Source organism: Urocampus carinirostris, chromosome 2 (genome assembly GCF_059441175.1).
Source record: "Urocampus carinirostris isolate Australia breed hairy pipefish chromosome 2, RoL_Ucar_1.0, whole genome shotgun sequence".
NCBI classification, from domain to species: domain Eukaryota; kingdom Metazoa; phylum Chordata; class Actinopteri; order Syngnathiformes; family Syngnathidae; genus Urocampus; species Urocampus carinirostris.
The window spans coordinates 28,524,988-28,548,201 of NC_142350.1; the positions used below are offsets into that span (position 1 = coordinate 28,524,988).

General features: G+C 39.2%; 1 protein-coding gene across 2 annotated transcripts; it reads left to right on the plus strand.

Moving 5' to 3' along the window:
- Positions 1-997: 997 nt before the first annotated feature.
- LOC148371583 (carboxypeptidase Q-like) lies at positions 998-23,114 on the plus strand. Of its 2 annotated transcripts, XM_088326124.1 has the most exons (11): positions 998-1,152; positions 3,655-3,778; positions 6,205-6,420; positions 8,610-8,726; positions 9,070-9,277; positions 10,507-10,714; positions 14,434-14,545; positions 15,549-15,640; positions 16,240-16,335; positions 16,803-16,908; positions 22,189-23,114. In XM_088326124.1, the coding sequence occupies exons 1-11, from the start codon at positions 1,129-1,131 to the stop codon at positions 22,347-22,349; spliced, it is 1,464 nt and encodes a 487-aa protein (XP_088182250.1). In that variant the 5' UTR covers positions 998-1,128; the 3' UTR covers positions 22,350-23,114. The 2 variants fall into 2 exon arrangements, with proteins under 2 accessions (XP_088182250.1, XP_088182251.1); XM_088326125.1 differs by lacking the exon at positions 8,610-8,726.
- Positions 23,115-23,214: the final 100 nt, after the last annotated feature.

Here is a 23,214-nt window from a genome sequence, read left to right on the forward strand (position 1 = left end):
CGCTCGTGCGTCGATGAAGAACTCAGCTAGCTGCGAGAACTAATGTGATTTGCAGCTGCGATTGGTTGTCTGTCTCTGTGTGCCCTGCAACTGGCTGCCAACCAGTTCAGGGTGTCCCCTGCCCACTGCCCGGAGATAGCTCGGATGGGCGGTGCAGATAATGAGATGAGGTGAGATTTTTTTTTTTTTGAAGGGGCGTCGCTACTTCGCAGATTTTCACTTTTAGCGGGTGGTTTTGGTCCCCATCAACCGGGTCTAAGAAATAATACTTTAAAAAAAAATGTTTTTGTTTTTTTGGGTAGGTGCGCCGCTACTTCGCAGATTTTCACTTATCGCGGGTGGCTTTGGTCCCTATTAACCGCGATAACCGAGGTCCCACTGCACTGTATTCGTAAACGCTATGTAACGATATGGTTGCCGCTATTTTAAGTGGTGACATGATCCTAAAAGACGGGACATCAACAACTCAGAGGAGAGCGAAAAACGCCGCCACCGAAAACAGCGTTAGGGTTGCGGGGACAAGCCGCCATTGGCGTTCTGCAGCCAAGGTAACGCAGCGCTTTTGACCGTCAGTGACGATAATGGTGTTGTAACGGCGGTAAATTAGTTAGATTACCCCGTTACTGAAAAATTAACGCTTTTACGTAACTGCGTTATTTCTAACGACGTTATTCCCAACACTAGTTGTTACCAGGTCGTATTTATTAGCAGTCAAGTCAACTATTAAAACACGATGTCCATTAGAAAGTAAATGAACTAGAGAATCACAATGACAGAATGCACACTCAATAAATTCATGCAGCATTTTGAGTGGCAATGTATAGCCTGAAAAGTGCTTTACAAATAAATTTGATTCAATCCATCCCGGGCAAGCTACTCGGGGTTCTTAGGGAGCTACCTGGTGCTCACAGGCACCATGTTGGAGACCCCTAAACACTCAGCTTTTTTACGTCTGTTTTTAAAAATATATATTTTACTGGAGAGGAGTCATAGATTCGTTTTATTGTGAAAGTCTCCCAGGCGGAAGTGTGTTATCCTGAGGCAACCTTCCCCGGTGTATTTACATTTTATCACTTATTATTTCTTTGGGGTCTTAAAACGAGGATAGCCCCCCGATACTCAAGCGACATGGCTGATCTCCTGCCCCGCAGGGTTAGTGTTCATTTTATCGGTTTGAAACTTGAAACTTTGTTACATACCATTTTCCTCCATTCGTTTGTATGGTTTTGATTACTTGACCCATAACCTGGTTTCCTTTCAAGTCTGTAATTCATCTCATTCCATTTGTTATTTTTGAGAATTATGTATTGCTTATTACTTAATAACTTTCCATTTCCTTCTAAGTAAAAGTGAAAGAAAGGGAAAATAACACGCAAAAACAAGTCATTGACGTGCGGGGACGTTCGTGATTGGTGAGACACAGTCGGATAATTTATATAAATTAACCTACATCATATTCATTATTCGGTTGACAGAACAAGAAAGCAATATGTAAACTGTAGCGAAGTAAAAACGTTTACTTGTGAAACCTTGACATTTAAAAAAAGGATATGGGCTGCTTCTTTTAAATAAATGTATAATAGATATTTCCTGATGACCGAACTTCTCAACCTGTCTCCAAGGAAGACCCCAGCCACCTTGCGGAGAAAACTCATTTTAGTCGCTTGTACTAAAACTTGTTCTTTTGGTCATGAGTTGGTGAGGGTAGGAACGTAGATTAGCCGGTAAATCAAAAGCTTTGCCTTTCGGCTCAGCTCCTTCTTCACCAAGATGGATCGGTACATGGTCCGCATTGCAGCAGAGCTGCACTGATCCGTGTTTAGATCTATCATTCCATCCTACCCTTAGTCGTGAACAAGACCCCGGAGGTACTTGAATCCCTCCATTTGGGGCAGGAATTTGTCCCCAACCCAGCTGAGAACCATAGTCTCGGACTTGGAGGTACTGATCTTCATCCCAGGTACTTTGCACTGAGCTGCCAACTGCTGCAGCGAAAGCTGAAAACCACTTTTTGAGGAACTCAACAGCCCCACATATTCTACAAAAAGCAAAGATGCAATGCTAAGGCCTATATACCGGAATCCTTCAATGCCAAGACTGCGTCTAGAAATTTTGTCCAAAATGAACAGACTCGGTGACAAAGGGCAGCCCTGGCAGAGTCAGACTCCCACTGGAAGGTAATCCGACTTACAGCCTTCAATGCGGTATCGGTCATACAGGGACAGAACAGCCTGGATAAAATTCTCTTGTACCCCATACCCCCAAAGACCCCCCTAACAGGGCTCCCTGAGGAACATAGTGGAATACCTTCCTCAAGTCTACAAAATACATGTACAGTGGAACCTCGGTTCTCGACCATAATCCATTCCAGAACCCTGTTCGAAAACCGATTTGTTCGATCACCGAAATCATTTTTCCTATTAAAAATAATGTAAATTGTTTTAATCCTTTCCAACACCCTGAATGTTTACCTTGAATGTTTAACGTAAACATGAAGCTAACCCAGGCTAATTGTACGTTCGCGTTATCGTAATCTTCCGTGCGAAAGATTACGCTAACATGAACGTGTAAAAATAAAAAAAAAGGATAAAGTAAAGAATTATGCATAGGATTTCTTACCTTTGTGGTGGTCAGCAGAAGGTGCAGGTGGACAGAGGGGTATTCCCTAGCAAGATCAGACACTCGCACACCTCCTTCATATTTTGCTAATGTTTCTTTCTTAAATGCAATAGTTGTACGCACTACTTTTCTTTTTTCACCTGTAGCAACTTTGCTGCTTGCACTGACTTTCTTCGGAGGCATAATTATGGGCTAAAACACTTGGTACACCTATATTAAAAGCGAAAGCAAAACGAAGCACGTCCGCACGCGATAACAGTTGGTCACGAAAAGAGCGATCTACACCCGTACGCCGCTCAGCATCGCATCCTAGCCTACGCACTCACGCATTACCGGCGTTCGAACTCTGATTTTTTGACCGAACAGCGAAGCAAGAATTTCTCCAAATTTTTGGTCGGACTCCGATTTGTTCGAACTGAGAAGCGTTCGAAAAACGAGGTTCCACTGTATTCCGAATGAGCTTGTCCCATGCACCCTAAAGGACCCTGCAGAGGGTGCAGAGCTGGTCTACTGTTCCACGGCCTGGACATAAACTCATTGCTCCTCCTGAATCCGAGGTTCGACTTCTTGACGGATCTTCCTCTCCAGTACCCCCGAATAGACCTTACCAGCGAGGCTAACAAGTGTGGTTCTAATGATATCATTAATTTTATTTGGGGCTAGGGTGTAAACCAAATCAGAATCCTTGGTCTTACTTTTGCCCTCTGTCATGAGGCAAAATAATTGTGTGCCTCTCTCTGCATCTGCAAACACTCAGCACAGTAATACGCTAGATACTAATTGTGTATATAATATTCATAATATAATGCAAAAATAAAATGATTGTGAAGTTTAATTAGAAAACACTCTAACTATGAATAGACATAACATTTGATATATTTTTAGTTTTATATTTCCCCTGACTGCACATCACTGATAGAAGTGTGATATATAGGGACTCACTGTTAGTCCTTTTTACCACTTACCATTTTTAACAGCCATAAGAGCCCAATTTTAGTAAAAAATATGACATTGTGGACAACTGTTTTTCCTCAGATTGCACCAGGCGTTAAACGCTCTCTCCTCTTCATGTTTGTGGGTGTTTTCATGTTGAAAGTTGTGGATGGCCGACCTCAAAACTCAACAATACACAAACATGAATTCAACAAGCCTCGTAAAGGTACCACTCACCATTTTTTAAAGGTTTCATTTGTGTTCTTGCTTTTCATTAAACTACATTTTAAAGCAGGTAAATCATGATGTGGAGCATGACAATGATTAAATGATATGTGGTTTATAATATGAATAAATGGGCTACTTTTTGGGGAAAATAAGTTTACAAATTGGCACAGAGTTGTTTAATGGAGGAGGTCCATTCAATAGACGATTGTATTGAAATGTGTGCGGCACAGTGAATGACAAATGTAATGCTTAGCAACAGAGACCCATCCATCCATCCATTATCTGCATCGCTTATCCTCAGCAGGGTCGCGGGGGTGCTGGAGCCCATCCCAGCCGTCCTCGGGCAGTGGGCAGGGGACACCCTGAACTGGTTGCCAGCCAGTAGCAGGGCACACAAGGACAGACAATTCGCTCGTTTATTCACACCTAGGGTTACTTTGGACCGGCCAATTAACCTGAAATGCAGGTTTTGAAATGTGGGAGGAAACCGGAGTGCCTGGAGGAAACCCACGCAAGCACGGGGAGAACATGCAAACTCCACACAGGAGGTTTGATCTCATGACCTCGGAACTCTGCCGCACACGCGCTAATCACTGCGCCGCCAACAGTAATACTATTGAAATACTACTTTGGAAATACTTCAAAAATACCACTACTGTACAGTAATACTTTAATACAAAAAAAACACTGGATAAATATTACTAGATACTGTGAACATAATACTGCAGAAGTAATACAGCAGAAATACTGCAAAAATACAACTACAGTAAATCTCGCAAAATTATAATCCTGTATTGAAATACTACAAAAGTACTAAAAAAATAAACTACCGTACTGTAACACTACAAAAATACTACAGAAATATTACAGTTATACAACAAAAATGTTAATATGAAAATTCTACAAAAATACTTCATAAATACTACAAAACACAACAATGGAAATACTAAAAAGATACGACAAATATATATATATATATATATATATATATATATATATATATATATATATATATATATATATATATATTGTTAGGAATTATTTTATAAATTGTTAGGGAAAAAAACTATATTATAAATTTAGCGTTTACCAAATTGTTCGGATTAGTATCTGACTCCGTTAACCAAACACAAACTCTATCCTCCTAACAAACGCATGCTCGTTTTCTTAATTTAGGGAAACATTGAGAAGTGACAGGCTTTTCCACACGGGGGCAGATTTATTTTCCCAAATTATTTCTCAAGTGAATTCCATTGAATTTTTCCGAATTATTATCGAATTAGTCTAATTAGTCTTGTCGAGCCTCCCATCTTTACGTCTCTGGTCCTGTCTGTCTGTCTCTTCTTTCTGTCCATCTTCCGGGTTCCGTCATTTTGATACATCGTGGCGTCGGCCCCTCCCCTCTTGGGTGGGCTGACTCCTCCCCTGGGCGGGCCGGGTGCCAACGTCACCTCCTCCTGGGCGGGCCAGGAACTCCTCCTCCCCGGAAGACAAGACACCGCCATGTCTGAAGGGCTCACAAACAAGAAAGCCTATCAAAAACCTCGTATACTTTTCGCGTGTCAGTTTCTTGTCCTTGTTCTCGTTTTTTTGTAAACATAATTCTTGTCCAGGCCACCCTGACCCCAAGCCCTGAATCCCTGTGAAAAATCCCCACTGCATTCAGGGAATTTTTTTTTTTTTGTATTACAGTATATTAAATCCCTTATAGTCAATTAAATAAAATAAAAAATCTTTATATATATATATATATATATATATATATATATATATATATATATATATATATATATATAAGCAAAAAATAGTATGCTAATAGTACAAAAATATTAAAAATACTTTTATGGGAATACGACAGTAATACTACAAAATACTACAGAACTATGGTAAAATTCTGACTGCAGAAATACTACAAAAGTACTAAGAAATACTACAGTAATACTACTTGACTAAATATCAAATCAAATGTTTAAAACAGGGACAATATATATCATTTTGTTTAATTGTAATCATTTCCAAAACCAATTTGATGAGACTAATCCATTTCAAAAGAAATAAACATGTAGATGTCTGCATGTATATTTATTATTGAATGAAAAAAATTGGACCTGTCTCCAGAATGCACCCCTTCACTGCAAATAGTTGCCAATCCCTGTTATAGTTATTAATGATATGGTTTCTGATTAGTTATAACTGTGAAACAATTGCATATATTTATTTTGCATCATCTATTATTATTATTAGTCAGGGGAATAGTTTTCGTATTTATTGGTAACACATATGCTTAGTTTAAATATGAAAGAAATGACCATTTCTGTTAACAGACCAGTTCTTAAAGCCCAGATCTTGGGTTTGACTCCTGCCCTCTGAAAAAATCACAATTAACATTCTAACTTCGCATTGCTGTGTGTATTTATTTGCAAGCCCAAGATGTGGCCACAGAGATTGCAGCCTACTCAGATGTTGCCAAACAGATCATCGACCTCGCGGTATTCGGGGCTGCACAGAACCGCTCCTATCGACGTCTGGCGGACTTTACTGACACCATCGGGAACCGCGTCAGTGGCTCGCTCAACCTGGAGATGGCTATCAAATATATGTACAAAGCCATGATGCAGGACGGTTTGAACGTACATCTGGGTGAATAATTCAGTGTTAATGTTTACCAGGCATGTCAGACCGAATCCCAAAGGGCTGGGGCTCTGCGTGTTTTAAAGGTTTCCTTTTCCTCACACACCCGATTCCCTAGCAAGCTCTGCAGAAACCTGAATAACAAACTTGTTAATGGATTTTACCTGTGGCTAAAAACATACTGACATCTGACCCTCGAGGACTGCATTCTAACATAGAGTGCTGTAAAAAAGTATTGGCCCCCTTCCTGATTTTTTTGTGCATATTTATCACTTGCAAAGGTTTCAGATCATCAAACCATTTTAATACCACAGAGGACCACCCAAGGAAATACAAAAGGCAGTTTTGGAATGTTGATTCCATTATTTAAGGCACAAAAAATCTATCTGGCCTTTTGTGAAAAAGTAATTGCCCCCTAATTTAATACCAAGTTGAGCCACCTCTGGTAGCTATAACAGAAATCAAAGGTTTACGATAATTGGTAACAAGTCTATTACAACGCTTGGGTGGAATTTTAGTCCACTCTTCTTTGCAAAATTGCTTAGTATATGCTCTAGTGCAGCACGGCAGCGCAGTGGTTAGCGCGTGTGCGGCACAGTTCTAAGGTCTTGGAAACCTCCTGTGTGGGTTCAAATCCAGCTACCGGACTTCCTGTGTGGAGTTTGTATGTCCTCCCCGTGCTTGCGTGGGTTTCCTCCGGGCACTCCGGTTTCCTCCCACATTCCAAAGACATGCATTTCAGGTGGATTGGCCGGTCCAAATTGTCCCTAGGTGTGAATGTGCGAGTGAGTTGTCTGTCCCTGTGTGCCCTGCGATTGGCTGGCAACCAGTTCAGGGTGTCCCCTGCCCACTGCCTGATGATTGCTGGGATGGGCTCCAGCACCCCCGCGACCCTACTGAGGATAAGCGGTGCAGCTAATGAGAGATGAGATATGCCCTAGTTTTAAGTTTTTTTTTAAGGTCACACCACAGCATCTTAAATGGGTTTAAATCCAGACTTTGACTTGGCTACTCCTAAATCTTCATTTTTGTTTGAGCCAGAGGTGCACTGGCTGGTGTGTTTTGGATCATTGTCCTACTGCATGATTCAAGAGCGCTTGAGTTTGAGGACACGAACTCAGGGACAGACGTTCTCCTTCAGGATCTTCTGGTAAAACATCAGAATTTATCATTCTGTCAACTACAGCAAATTGCCCCAGGCCATAACACTGCCACCACCATGCTTTACGCTTGGGATCATGTTCTTTTATTTCAAATACTGTGCTGTTTTTAAGCCAGATGTAATGAGATGCACACCTTACAAAAAGTTAAAGTTTTGAATCATCAGTCTACAGACTATTTGTGTTTTTTCACCTGGGAACTCCTCCCTTGATGCCATTTTTGGCCAGTGTCTTATATTAAGATCATAAACACTGACCTTAACTGAGGTCAGCGAGGCCTGCAGTTTACAAAGTTCTTCCTGGATGAGCCTTGGTCACATTCTTCAAGTAATCTTTGTCCACTGCTCCAGGGAAGGTTTGCCATTGTTCCCAGTTTTCTCCATTTGTGGATAATGGCTCTGACAGTGGTTCGCTGGAGCTTTACGGCCTTGGAAATGGCTTTGAGAGTTTTTCCCAACGTATACATTTCAATCACTTTTTTCTAATTTCTTCTAAAGTTTCTTGGATCGTGGCATGTCAATTGTGTCCTTGAGATGTTGTAGTCTTTTTTTACTCTGTCTAACAAATTCAATTAAAGTGATTACTTTCAACACACATGGTAGCAATAATTTTTTGGTTTGGTCTGTAGAAGTGAACTGAGCTTTCCTAAAACCGTGCTTCGTCACAGTTACTTTGTGATTTAACAAAGGGGTGGAAGGTGGTTTGGGCAATTACTTTTTACATAGTGCCAGACAGGACTAGATTTTCTTTGTGCATTAATACATGGAATCAAAATTTCAACCTGTATTTTGTATTTCCTTGGGTCTCTGTGTAATATTGAAATTTGTTTGATGATTTGAAACATTTGTGAGTGATAATTATACAAAAAACACAGAATTCACAGGAAGAGGGCAAATACTTTTTCATGGCGCTGTATTCTATTGCATGAACATCAGATGCTTTCAGGAAGCTTTATAATATTTGTGCTTGTTTAGAGGTTTCCCTCTAAGTGGGACCTAAAAAAGAAAGGTAAACACTTCACTTTGTCTTTGTCACCAGAACCAGTAAAAATCCCACATTGGGTTAGAGGAAAAGAGAGTGCCATGATGACATTGCCAAGGATGAAGAACCTGGCTATCCTGGGTCTGGGGAGCAGTGTAGGGACGCCTCCTGAAGGTCAACCACTATCACTTAACTCCAACCATTTTCTAAATAGTACAATATCATAGGGCCACTTAGGCATAGAAATTCTATAATGTGATTACTAGTAATAGAAACCTTTTTATTGAGACACTATGAAAAGCTTGTATTTAAGAATTTTCAAAACAGGCTCAAATAGGAATTGGTGGTACAATCAAACACAATATAGATGACTTTAACGTAACTATGAGAAAGCTAAATTATATATATATATATATATATATATATATATATATATATATATATATATATATATACTTTTTTTACAAAAAACAATCATGGAACAATTATTTTCCTTTTTTCCTCCCTTCAACTCAAGGCATCGAGGCAGAGGTGTTGGTTGTTCAGTCTTTTGAGGAACTGAAGCGCAGAGCCAGTGAAGCCTCGGGAAAAATTGTGGTTTTCAACCAGCCGTTCGTCAGCTACGGTACGACAGTGGCATACCGTGCTTTCGGCGCATCGGAGGCATCCAAATTCGGAGCTGTGGCCACTCTCATTCGATCCATCACTCCCTTCTCCATTAATAGGTGCCCTTCTACCTGTTGACATTTAAATTAGAGGTTGACCGATTATCAGAATCGATATTTGGGAATTCGACAGATATCGGTATCAGCATTTTTATTTATTCGACGGACCCATTATTTAGGCTCAGATACAGCCTAGCTTTTCTCTCCCACTCTTCCTTTTTCCTGCCTTTTGTCCCACCCTTCACCTTTTCCGCGCCTTGTGATTAGATAAGTGACCCGGGACGCAGCCACTGAAGCAGGAAGAATAAAGTTAGTGGAGTGAACAGTGGCAACTCTGCTAACTCCTAAATCCTAAATGCCTGTGAGTCAAGAACACTGGCAATATTTAGATTTTTAAAAGTCTGTGGTAGAAAAGTTTTTGTGTTAAAGAGACTAAAAAGTGTAGGTTTTTTTTTTAAAAGAGGCACATTCAGGTGGAGACTGATATATTTGCTTTTGTCATAACAATAGTTCGTCAATCAAGCGTGTGTGTTTGTAATTGAGAGAGAGAGAAAAAAAGCACGCTAAAATGGAAGGCTAAGTGATAAGCTATTACCATAACATTAGTTTTCAATCTGGCTCTAAAACAGGAGTACCCACACTTTTTAATTTGCAAGCTCTTTTGAAAATTGTATGCATATTTTGCCTTAAATTGATTAAAGTCATGTTGGTTGTATCGCCATTTTTATTTATTTATTATAAAACAAATCAGGAAGCTATTTGAAGTTTTATGCAGCCTACCTTAAAAGATTTGGTACCAAGCCTAATTTTAATTTCTGCACTGTTAGTTGTTGGTTTAAGTGAAATATTAGTTATTAAAGTTGCATTGAAATTCTTATTACTAATTAATTTACTGTAAAAAGTTTCAGGGAGCTATATAGGTTTTTATGTACCTTTTATATGAGTTGCTGCTATGCCTAATTTTATTTCCTACACTAATAGTTTTTGGTTTATGTGAAAGACTAGTCACGTTAGTTGTGCTGATGTTTCAATTTATTTACTGAATAGGTTTTCAGTGAGCTATTAAAGTTGTATTTGAATTTATAACAAATAATCTTTTTTTTTTTGCATTATTAAAACTTTCTTACGCCAATTTTCAAGCTTTTACAGCAAATTAATATTGGCTCCAGATATTGGTTATCGGCCTCCTCTTACTCTTAATAATCGTTACCAGCTCTGAAAAACCCATATCGGTCGATCCTTAATCTGGATCTCTGCTATGAAGCAAATGTTGACTTCAACCTCTTTAGTCCTCACACAGGTTGGCAGGACTACCAGGATGGCGTCAAGCGCATCCCTACAGCTTGCATCACCATAGAAGACGCTGAGCTGATGTGGAGAATGGCACAAAGGGGACAGCGGATCACTGTCAGACTAGCCATGGATGCCAGGACGCTCCCAGATGCAGAATCCTTTAACACAGTGGCCGAGATACAAGGCTGGCAGCACCCCGAGCAGGTACCTTGACTCTCTTTCTGGTAAATGTATTATGTGCAGATGACTTGTTGTTTTCTAAAACTTCGATAAACTTAAGTGGCGCATTCAAAATGTGTCACTTTGCCAATGCATTCCCTTTTTAGTGTGGTGATTGGGTATCGTACCTTGGGTTGATTGGTACCGGGCCGCACAGAACGATAATAAACTTTCCTTATGTTTGGTTATAGCGTATTTATTCACGTTTACCAGGGGTCTCAAACTCAATTAAGTCGGGGGCTGCTGAAGCTATGATCCAGGTAAGGTTGATCCAAATGGGGTTTTCCACAAAAATAACGCTAATAAGAACATTCTGCTGTTCTTAAAGGGACAGTGATTTATATTTTTCCACCAAAAATGAGTTCAATGAAGACTACAAACTACAGAGACTGAAAGTGAGCAAAAAGCACACTTTTTAGCCAGCCTTTCTTAAAGAAATACAAAAAAAGAGAAAATGTTTTTTCTTTAAAGGAATTAAAAAAGGAAAGAAGAAATAAGAAAAAGAGGCAAAAATATAAAATGAGAGTAAAAAGAAAAGTAAGGAAAGTGGAGTAAAAGGAATTAACGAGAAAAAAGACAAAAGTAATAAAGGTAATATTGCGATAAATGCTGGAAATGTGAATTTCCCTACGGGGATGAATAATGTATCTATCTATCTATAAGGTGCGTTTTGGTTACTTTGAGTCTCTTTATTTTGTCTCCTTCCGTTGTGCTCTTAGCACTCGTTTTTGGTGGCACGACAGGATACGGCAACGTATTGTGGGAAAATAATAAGCACTGTCCCTTTTACTTTCATATTAAGGCAGGGGCCCCAAACTATCACACTGGAGACCGCATTTGGCACCAGGGACGCAAGTTTGAGACCCCTGGCATATACAGAGACCCCTTGCTACTTTGCGCTCAAGTTATCTTTTCGGGCAGCCAAGTTTCAAGCCGATCGGCCAGCACTGTGATGCCAATTGGCCAATTCATATCACAGCGTTTTTCATACTGCTCTGTGATTGTCCACCTTCTCAGCGTTCCTTTCCGCATCTTTGCATCTTGGTGAGAAGTTTGTGTCCTGTGCCCTTCGTCATGCTGCCTAAATGATGCATATGCTGAACCATTTGTTCCCTCTCCCCCCAAAAAAACAAAAAACATTGACTAATTTAAAATACATACTGTTTACCTTTAAAATCTAACCGATTTCTATTTGTCCTCTCTGTCTCTATTTCATAGTTGGTAAGTCAACTTTAATGAAGATGTTCTGAGAAAAAGAAAACATCGATTAATTTGAATTACTGTCTACTTTTGGAATCTAACAGTTTTCTATTTGTTCTTTCTTTCTGTCTGTCTCTGTCTCTTCCTCACTCTCTTTCTCTCTCTCCGCACTCAAAAAAAGGTGCGCCACTACTTAGCGGATTTTCACTTATCGCCTGTGTTTTTTGTCCCCATTAACACGAAAACTGAGGGATGCCTGTACACGCATCTTTTATCCCAAAACACTGAAAGTTTGGGTGCGCTTCATACACAAGGCTAATTGTCTATTTCTGTATTTCAGCAATGATTGATCAGTCGATACTGCTGACCTTTTTTGCTAAGTATTGGATGCAACGGTAATCGAACCTGGTGGTAAAAATTATGAATCTTAACCTCTAGGCTATTAGAATTGTAGATGACACGGGAAAAGGCATTTGATTTGATCTCATAATTCTGCTGTTTTTACTCCCGGTTCCACGGTGTACAACGTTGTAACGGGGAATTATGGGGAAAAGTTCAGCTAAAACAATGTTGTACAATGTGGTACTGTGGTACATTCAAACAAACATGTCCCTTTGATGATGAATTCCCTCTTTAGTACAGCGGTCGGCAACTGTAGGATGATTGGTACCAGGCTGCACAAAAAGATAATAAAATTGCTTTATTTTTGGATTAATCAACTGCCTTATTATTTCCAGGGATGGGTGACTACCAGCATCTTTTAAGGTATTGGTACTCGCAAATGTGTTTTTTGTGTCTTTATGTTTCATTAGGTTCATTGTTGCTTTTAGATTTCTTCAAAATATCAGCACATTAAGTTTGAACCTCCACATGTGTTACTTATTATCTACCTCAAGGAGGGCTTTGCCTTTTCGGCCTGTCCACGCAAAAACTAGAAAGAGGAGATTTTGACTGGATTTGCTGAAGCGGGGGAATGTGGTACACTTATGAGCCTTTTTTAGCTCATTTTTTCTTATGAAGACAGTTCAGCATTCCTCATCTGGTCGCATGAAATGATACAGACACTGATTTTTGTTTATCACAATTCCATGCAGCTTTTTCTGATTTCCAAACCACATTTATATATTGTATTCAAGTGACTAATCAGCTAAATGAGTTCCATTTGACATTTGCCAAAATATAAAAATGCTAGCAGTGTAACATTTTCTAAGAAGTTGAATCTATTGAGTAACAAATGTGTGGTCATGTGTACAATGCGGATCATCGTTTTATCATATATCACATACCACAACTTGAGCCAGCATGCACTGTATACTGTCTCGTCCAACTGTTTTTAGGCGACACATACCTGTGCACACAATATGTACGGGTTAAACTCGATAAACAGATATGTTGCTTCTCTTAAGTACTGTGATCTTTGTTAAAGAACACATTTTCACTTTCATTTTTACTTGAAGCCCTTACGTTATGTCGATATTCTTAAGACTGGTGAGCATATAGTGCACGTTGAATCATGCCTTACCCCCAAAGACAACCCCAAAATCATCATCAATCCAGATCTGGATTTTAAATGGCAGTTGAAAGCACAATAGATGATTCATTCATGTTCAGTGATTGTGAAATAATTATGGATCCGCATTTAATCATTTACTGTACGAGACGGTAAATCTTGAAGTCTGTTCATTTCACGGTTGGATATTGCCCTTCATGAAACCCTAAATGTTGTGTGAGTTAATTATAGAAAGGGGAAGTGAAAGGCATGAAATCATTGAATAATCTGTACTTTTGTGGGTTTGCCGTGTGGAGTTTTCGCAAATGTTTGCCGCCTTCTCCCATTGAGCTGTGGTGACACACGCCCCGTGCGTCATTTACAACATTACTTGCAACGACAAAAAAGTGATATGAATCATGCAAACCGTGATGCATGGAGTTTTCCTGATTCATGAATTTTAAAAAACGGCACACATTAAGTATAAACTACAATACTACACAAAGTAAATGGGTGTTATTGTTGTTTATAAAATAATTGATTATTTGTTTACTATATTTTTCACTACAAAGTCAGTCTTATACAAAAAAACTCTTTTACAAGTAGATTACCAGTTGAACCAAATTTCTAAACCTGTTTATTTTAGCACTGATGTCTGCTTTAATTCTGTAATATCAGCAACATTTGTTTTTAGATAATAAACACAATTTTGGCCGTGTTTTTAAAGACTGCAGAAGAACTTTGAAAAATTCATTTTTAGAACAGAATAACCTGTTTATTTGACCTGAAAATCAGTTCAAAGTTTGTTTGGTTTTTGATGATAAAACACGATCGTCATTCCTCTTGTTGGTTTTTCTTTTCAAGTGACGCAATATTTATGGTCAAGGTCCACGCTTTTGTTTGTCCGTATACGATTTTCCTCTCGCTGACGGGAAATGAACACATTGCAAATTGTTTTTGTGCCTTTGCTTTCCTTCCATATAGATTTAAACTTTGCATACTGTATGTGCGCCAGGTTGTCCTATTGAGCGGTCATCTGGACAGTTGGGATGTTGGCCAAGGTGCAATGGATGATGGGGGCGGAGCCATGGTTTCCTGGGAAGCCCTGTCACTCATAAAACAACTCGGTGAGCCAAGCCCGTTACCAACGCATGTACACAAAGCTGAGTAAACAAACCCTCTTGGGTTACAGTAGTTCAATAAGTAGTGTAGTTACTTGGACAGACATTTGGATAGTATACACTGCAAATAAATCTTAACCATTTGCAGAACATAAGGATTACTTTGGGTATAATTTAGCTATTTCAATGTCATTTTAACTCTCTTTTCTCTAATAAAATAAGAACATTTATATTTGAAATAAGGGCAGCACGGCGGCGCAGTGGTTAGCGCGTGTGCGGCACAGTTCTGAGGTCGTGGGAACCTCCTGCGTGGGTTCAAATCCAGCTCCCGGCCTTACTGTGCGAAGTTTGAATGTTCTCCCCGTGCTTGTGTGGGTTTCTTCCGGGCACTCCGGTTTCCTCCCACATTCCAAAGACATGCATTTCAGGTGAATTGGCCGGTCCAAATTGTCCCTAGGTGTGACTGAGCGAGTGAGTTGTCTGTCCCCGTGTGCCCTGCGATTGGCTGGCAACCAGTTCAGGGTGTCCCCTGCCCACTGCCCGATGATTGCTGGGATGGGCTCCAGCACCCCATGACCCTACTGAGGATAAGCGGTGCAGCTAATGAGATGAGATGAGATATTTGAAATAATTATTTAGTGGGACTTTGATTGTTTTTCTCTTGTTAAATATTTTTTTCTAATCTTGTTAGTGTGCAAAATAATCTACTATCTACTACATAAGTTAATTGTGCCTCTTTCTTGTTCATAATTTGTTTATAAAAAACAAGATCAAATAGGGCAGCACGGCGGAGCAGTGGTTAGCACTTCTGAGGTCATGAGATCGAACCTTCCTGTGTGGAGTTTGCATGTTCTCCCCACAAATAATTGAAAACAAGAAAACATATACTTAAAGTGGATTACATTTACTGCCAATTAGCTAAGAATGTATTTTTTTCAGGTGCAGTGCTTATATGCTTATTGTTTAGATGTGTGTTTTCACTGCATTATGTCTTCAATTTTTTTTTAAGGTTTACGTCCAAGGAGGACCATGCGCACAGTGCTGTGGACGGGCGAAGAACAGGGTGGAGTTGGAGCACAGCAGTACTACAATTTTCATAAGGTCATACAATGCTGCGGTTCTGAATAGGGAAAAAGAACTCCTTGCAAAATAAAAATGAGCAGAAGTATATGAATCAGTACAGCATCTTTACACCTATTACAATTGGTCTTCAGTATTGCTGTCCAGGTCTAGTAAGATCATTGCAAATCAGTTTTATTTATTTCAGAGCTAGTTGTCCTCATGAAAGAAGCCATATCTGGCTTGCGAGCCTTATGTTACCAACCACTGATCTAAGCAAGTGGAGAGGAATATTGGGGATAAACAATACAGGTAACATTCGATTTAAGACCAAGATTAACGACCTGATGTAAATCCACTCCGATGGCGCCATTTGCTGCAGGGAAGGTATCCAGTTACATATCGAATGTTAGTTTTCTGTGCCAGCTAAAACCGTTTGATGTGTTGTTCACGCTGCGTTGGCAAACTTTAAATTTAACAATTGAGCATCTGCACGTCATAGGTGTGATTATGGGTAGACATAAATTTGGGAGATTGTAAGTAGGGTGTTGTCTGTGTATTGTGGTTTGACATAATATACAAAGGTTTAATCCAAAAAGATTTTTGCCGTCTCAATTTTTTTTTTTTTTTTCATCTTCAAGATCAATCTCTCCAATTTCGATATGGTCATGGAGTCGGACATGGGGACATTCAGCCCAGTGGCCCTGCAGTTTACAGGCAGCGCTGCAGCACAAAAGGTTAGACAATTTCCACAAGAAAAATAATAGATACAGTAATCCCTTGTTTTTCGCGGGGGTTATGCTCTAAAAAGAACCATGATAAGCAAAGTCCTGAAGTAAAAACCTTAATTTCTGTTACAATTCTTATGCAATTATTATATACTGAAACTCTTTTTACAGGCTTGAGCATTTGTTTAACAAATTAAGGTACTTTAAAAATGTTTTTTAAATGTATTTATTTATTTATTTACAAATAAGTACTGTACTGTTAAATACCGGTAACAATAACTGTTAAGATAATCATAATGCAGAACGAAATGCATGATGCAACTCCACAAAGTAACAAAACAGTGAAAAACAAACCGTGTTATAGCAAAGGATTCCTGTATACGACATAGTGTAAATTTGTAAATGCTTACTAGTTTTTAAGAAAAAAACAAAGCGCAACCCTATTTTATTATGTTTCATTTTGTGTGTATTAACAGGTGATGGCAGAAGTTGTGAAATTGTTAGCGCCGCTCAATGCAACCAAACTGGAGATGCACGGGGAGGGGACGGACATCTCGCCTTGGATGCAGGCAGGAGTACCAGGTCAGCTTAATCAGCAGGAGGCAGAAATGGCAGGGCAATGCCCAATCAGTGCAAACAGGGGATGGCTCTACAACTAACCCTGTTTCGTCCATCGCTTGCATGTGAAGATTAAAACAACCAAAACCTCTTAAACTAAACATAGAATTCAATTATTCAGGTCTGATCTAGGGTCGATCACATGGCACTTAAAAAAATGCTCAAAAATTCCAAAATGTCATCCTTTTTTTACTCCACCTAAAGATTTGTTAGAACCATTAAACATTCACACTGCGAAGAGATACATTCTTAGTCTTCTGGCCAATAGTTTGGGACAATACAAGTACTATTTTTCTTACACTGGAAAAAGATTTTGAAAATTTGTAACATATTATTGATATTTTTTGCCTGTATTTTAATGTTTTCTTAAATAGAAGTAAAAAGATACTAAAAATGTTCCAAAATTATACAAGAAAGTAGTGCTGGATGATGAACCAAAATCTAATTGATATTGTGATGTGAGGTAGTGCGATTGTGTAATCGTAAAACTACGTTTTTTTCAAGGATTTATAGTTTGTAATTTGATGAAGAGAGTGATTGGCCAATTAATAGATCCGACAGCGCTTGATCTCAGCCAATCAGAATCACAGTTACCGTATCCATGTATCATATGCGGAGCAAATAGGGCGTCCGAAAAACAGCGAGCGACTCTTTAGTCGCTATTCCTGATAGCATAGGTGTATCATCCATCCATCCATTATTTGCACCGCTTATCCTCAGTAGGGTCGCGGGGGTGCTGGAGCCCATCCCAGCTATCTTCGGGCAGTGGGCAACTGGTTGCCAGTCAGTCGCAGGGCACACAGAGACAGACAACTCACTCGCTCATTCACACCTAGGGACAATATGGACCGGCCAATTAATCTGACATGCATGTTTTTGGAATGTGGGAGGAAACTGGAGTGCCCGGAGGAAACCCGCGCAAACACGGGGAGAACATGCAAACTCCACACAGGAGGTTCGATCTCATGACCAGTGTTCATTTTACCTCTGAAAAGTGATGCACAAAAATCTATGGGTCCCAACAGAGATCTATGGGTCCCCAAAATCTTGTGTTATCGAGGTTGAAATTGTAAATCGGCTACAAATATATAATATAAATCGATATATTCATTCAGGTTTAATCATCACAGTTTATTGGTAATACAAATCAGTTATCACTTCAAGATTTTTCAGTTCACAACAATATTGGACATTAAAGTATACCAAATAATATTGCTGAAATAATTATATTAATCTATATTTTCATTCAGTTTTAATCATCACAGGTTATTGGTAATACAAAGCAGTTATCACTTCAGATTTTTCAGTTTACAATATTGTACATTATACAAAATACTGAAAATACTGCCATCCACTTAAATATTTTTAGCAGTGAAAGCATGGCCTAGTCTTCTTTTCAATGTCGTATCCGTTCATACTTGCCTCTCTCTTCCTGCAGCAACGGAATTTCCATAGCTAATTTGTGGTTTTCATTGTCGTTGTGTGGATCCAATGTGCTTTTCTGGAAGTTCGTATTGTGAAATGATTTATGCAATCCAGTTTTTTTTTGTCACAATGGGGACACGCATCACAGAACATGTAGCCTCCATTATCATCCTCTTCATAGCGTAACCAGGAATATAATTTAGTCCATTTTGGCAGAAAAGTCCTTTTCTTGCTAGGAGTATTCTTTTTTTTATTTTCTTTCGTCAAGTCGTTCGCTTCAACACGCGTGTTTTCCTCGCCTTTGCGATCTTCCGAAGAATTTCTCCGCATTTTTTTCGTGCCGGACTTATTGCCGTTGCTATCACTTTCTGCATTATGTTTCGACTTATTACTGACACTGAAGAAATGACCAATTTTGTGTTGATTTTCACCTTCCCTCGCCGACAACCACCACAACAATGACGTCATCTCGAATCAAATATTTAGTCACTATTCCTGATTGCATATCTGTAAAATTTCTTCCTTATTATGCAAATGTATCTCAATAGACTTTAGAAAAATGTCTCAATAATTATATACAGTTATATCCATTGCATTGAGGTGTCCAAAGACGCTAATGCAAAATAGAATAGGATAGAATAGAATATACCTTTATTGTCATTGTTACAAAATGGGTTAACATATTGTGACAACAAAATTGGGCATGACACTCCAGTTTCACACATTCACAGTGAGGTAAAAAGCCAAGAAGATAAAGGAACAGAGAAGATAAGGTTATAAAACAAGGAGGATAAGGCTATAGTTTACATGATATTTACACAAGAAATGTCTGCATGTTGGATGTTAAATACAGTTGGTGTCAAAATGTTGGGGATCTATGATCCAAGTCAGGAGCCCCGTACCAACTACACATAGAAATAGATTCAGACTTGTGAGAGATAATGGCATATGGAAGATATAATAGATTACAAGTTAGACTTTAATTACAACCTTCGCTTGTATTTGTTTTTGTCATTTGCTAACAAGGGCGCAGTGACAATACTCCAAAAAGTAATGCGTCCGCACTAACTTGCAAACTACTCTCACTGTCATCTAACCGACCCAACAGCAGCGTAATAAAAGCTAAACACTTACTCTAGAATAAATAACTTTGTTTTGGCTCCCATCAATCCCATGCACGGTGAGTTGATAGTGAAGTCGCTAACATCCCACGCTTGTCTGTGATGCAAAAGGGGCCCGACTGTCCTCTGCCTCGCATTCGGACTGGCTGAAAACAAGCGCTGTCACATCTATTAACTGTAACGTAGATTCAATTACGCAAAAAGGGTAAAAGATTGACTGCTATTGCTAAAGCAGCCCAACTAATGAAACTGCGATCAGATCAATAATCACCATGGGAGGATGAAATCTCAAAGAGCTAAAGGGTTTTTTAAAGAGGAGCTATAGCTGAGGTCGGAAACCTATGATTCGCTATCCATATGTGGCTCAGAGATAAAACTAGCACGGTTTTGTCTTATATCTTGTGGCTTTCTCCCAAAATGTTTTTTTTTGTGTGTTTTTTTTAATATTTTTGCTTTTATGGCTCCTTCGGTCAAAAAGGTTCTTGATCCGTGAGCTATAGTATGAGACGGTGTACTGATTAAAGACTGTTGGATCAAAATAAATCTGCGGGGAGTTATATTGATTCCAAAATAATACAGGAATTTTCATTTGACACTGCCAAATGTTAAAAAGAATTTACAAAATAATGCAATTCGTTGCTGCAATGTTCATCTGCAATCTCTTATCTGTAATATCTTAGTTAGAGGTCACTGTCTGACTGCAGAAACCGCATATGAATGTCTTAACAGTGTTCCTTCCGAGCTTTTTCGCCTCTTGACTTGTTTCATTATGTGGCAACCAATTTTTTTCATAATGGGACCGACCTACGTGTTTAAGAATAACAAACAAATGTCCCCGAATAGCAAGGATTCATTAATCAGGTGTTTTAATCTCGCGGCCTCCAGAATGATAGTTTGAAGCCCTATAATGAAAGTTAAAGAGACATTGTTTATTATTCAACTACTAGATGTTGCTGTATTGTGTTGTACAACTGAAAACGAGTACTACAAAGCGCAAGGAGGAATACAAACTATAGAGACTCAAAGAGTCCTCTACATAAATTGAGTTGAGACTCCAGCAGTGTCAGAACCAGAACAGGAAGAGGACCCATATGCGTAACGTTTTCACACCAACTTTATTTTGTGGGAATGGGGCAGTCATGCGCGTGAACACAAACGCCAGTGATTCGGCGATCGCTGGGCGGAAGAAGTAAGACAGAAGTCCGGCGTTGAAAAGCAGGAAGTCAGAGGCCGACGAGATTGATACCAGATACACGAGCTGATACCGGACAGGACGGGACAGACAGGATCTATTACAGATACACGAGCAGATAGCGGACAGACGGGGTAGATAGATAACACCCAGAGGTTTGTTGACGGACTGACAAGGGGTGAGTGAGAGCAATGAGCTTAAATAGGAGGGAAGCCAATCAGGTAACAAGCCGCAGCTGGCGTCAAACGGGCGGGGCCAAGTGAGGGCAATGGGCAACCGTGAAAATCAGTAATCGATTGAATCATTTTTTATCGGGGATTTTATTTATTAAGTGAGGTAAAAGTATTTAAAACTGTCAGGCTCCACGGGGAGAATGTACTTTCGGTTCCATTTTTTAATTTTCAAGTTAACTTGGACGCAATCATACCGGCTTGTTTTTGAGAAACATTCATTGTCACTGACTGTAGTCAAGCTCGATCACCTCCAGGGGGAGAAATTTATTTTTTTGGGTGGAGAAAGTTGTGTCCCCAGTGACATCAAGCATTAAGTCAAGTCAAACCATGTTTATTTGTGACCCCCTTTATCAAGAGGAGTCTCAAAGGGCTGCACAGACCACAGATTATTGCAAACTACAGACTATTGATACACTATCCCCTGATCTAAAACCTACATGAGGGCAAGGAAAAACTCAAAACCTCGACATGAGGTAAATGAAGAAACCTTGAGAAAGGGACCGCACATGAGTTAATCCCCTTCCAGTGTGACCAAGCTGCAATTAATGGAACACAGTAAAACCAGAAAACGGATACAGAGGCCCTTCTACATACGAGCTAATGTAGTTCAAGTCAAGTCATTTTTATTTGTATAGCTCTAAATCACGAAGAGTCTCAAAGGGCTTCACAGATTATTACACAGACTATTTTTCAGCCGACGAGAAGAGTAGGTTATTCATATGCTATGGAGTAGAAGTGAGTTTTAAGCTTAGATTTAAACATTTCCACTGAGGTTGCAGATCGGATCTCAGGGGGAAGAGCATTCCATCTTTCAAGCAAAAATCTTGCCCGACATACGAGATTAAATATCTTTTTAATTTTTATTTTGTTACCATATTTGTATGTTATATTACTATTTATTTTAGTTATCCAGAAGATGTGTTTTGTAGCTATTCAGAAGTAACATGGATGGTTTTTGGAAGCCGGGAACAGATTAATTGGTCTTCAGGTATTTCTTATGGGGAAAGCTCGTCCAAGATACGAGGAATTCTATATACAAGCCCGATCTGGGAACAAATGAATCTAAATGTTGAGGCGACACATTTGTCAAACATAATTGTTGCAGGGTGATAGTATGGGGCTGCTTTGATTCTTCAGGACCTGGACGACTTAAACACAAATTCTGCTCTTCTCAATATGATTCGATGTTCAGCCATCTTTTCTTGCGCTTTCATGGCATACAAACAGCATTTTTTTCTGTCGCCGCTTACCCCCAAATGTTTCTGTCATCCAGGTGCTAGCCTCCACGTGGCAGACAGCCGCTATTTTTGGTTCCACCACACAGAAGCCGACGCCATGACTGTTCAAGACCCCCGAGACATGAACTTGTGCTCGGCGTTATGGGCCGTGGTCGCATATGTAGTGGCAGATCTTGAGGACATGCTGCCGAGGTAGTTGTTTAAAGTATGATGTAAACCCAGGGAGGTGTGCAGATACAAACAAGGTGATGCTACAATTCTATCTTCTCTTAAAAAAGTGCCCCTTTTAGAATGTTTATTTTTAAATGTAATTGTTAAAAGTTTAATTTTAGTGTTCTTTTTTGAAATGTTGCACCAGTAAACCTTTTTATTACCTGGCGCTCTTAAATACTTTTATTTTGTCAATGTCCTCTTTTTTATCATATCGCTGTATTTTTATGTTATATTCCTGGGTGTGTTTTTAGTTTTCAGAAAGACGTGTTTTATGGTTATTCAGAGTTAACATGGAGGATTTTTGGAGGCTGGGAACAGATTAAATTGTTTTCCGGTATTTCTTATGGGGAAAACGCGTTCAAAATTTGAGAAATTTTAGATTCGGGGACAAATTAATCTTATATGTAGAATGGTCCCTTTTTTTTAAGCTGATGTAAAAATTATGGGTAATGTGATCAGATCATTATTAAACTGCTTCATTCTCCCCAACTTAGCACTTGTCCCTCAAAATGTCTGCGCACGCTACTTTGTAAAGCCATATCAAAATATTATTGCACAAAATGTAAGACCAAAATATAAAAAATGAGATTGTTTGAATTTAAAAAGATGCAGTGTATTATTTGACCACTAGATGTCGCTGTATTGCGTACAGGGCTTGTACAGGTGCTTGAAATCCATGAAAATGCTTGTTGTTTTTAATGTTTAAAAGGGGTTGAAATAAAGGTGAAGTGCTTGTGAATGCTTGAAACTGTTGCCATGTTTCTTGTCAGTCTGACTCGCCAGACGACGGAATAAATGAATGGAAAAAAAAAACTTGAAAAGAATTAACTTTAATTCGGCTTGCACGA

Excerpts from the sequence above, each read along its gene's own strand:
- LOC148371583 (XM_088326124.1), top strand. The coding sequence starts at position 1,129 with ATGGCTGATCTCCTGCCCCGCAGG. Across the intron at positions 3,779-6,204 it reads ATTCAACAAGCCTCGTAAAG|CCCAAGATGTGGCCACAGAG; the intron begins GTACCACTCACC and ends TTTATTTGCAAG. Across the intron at positions 16,909-22,188 it reads GATGCAGGCAGGAGTACCAG|GTGCTAGCCTCCACGTGGCA; the intron begins GTCAGCTTAATC and ends TCTGTCATCCAG.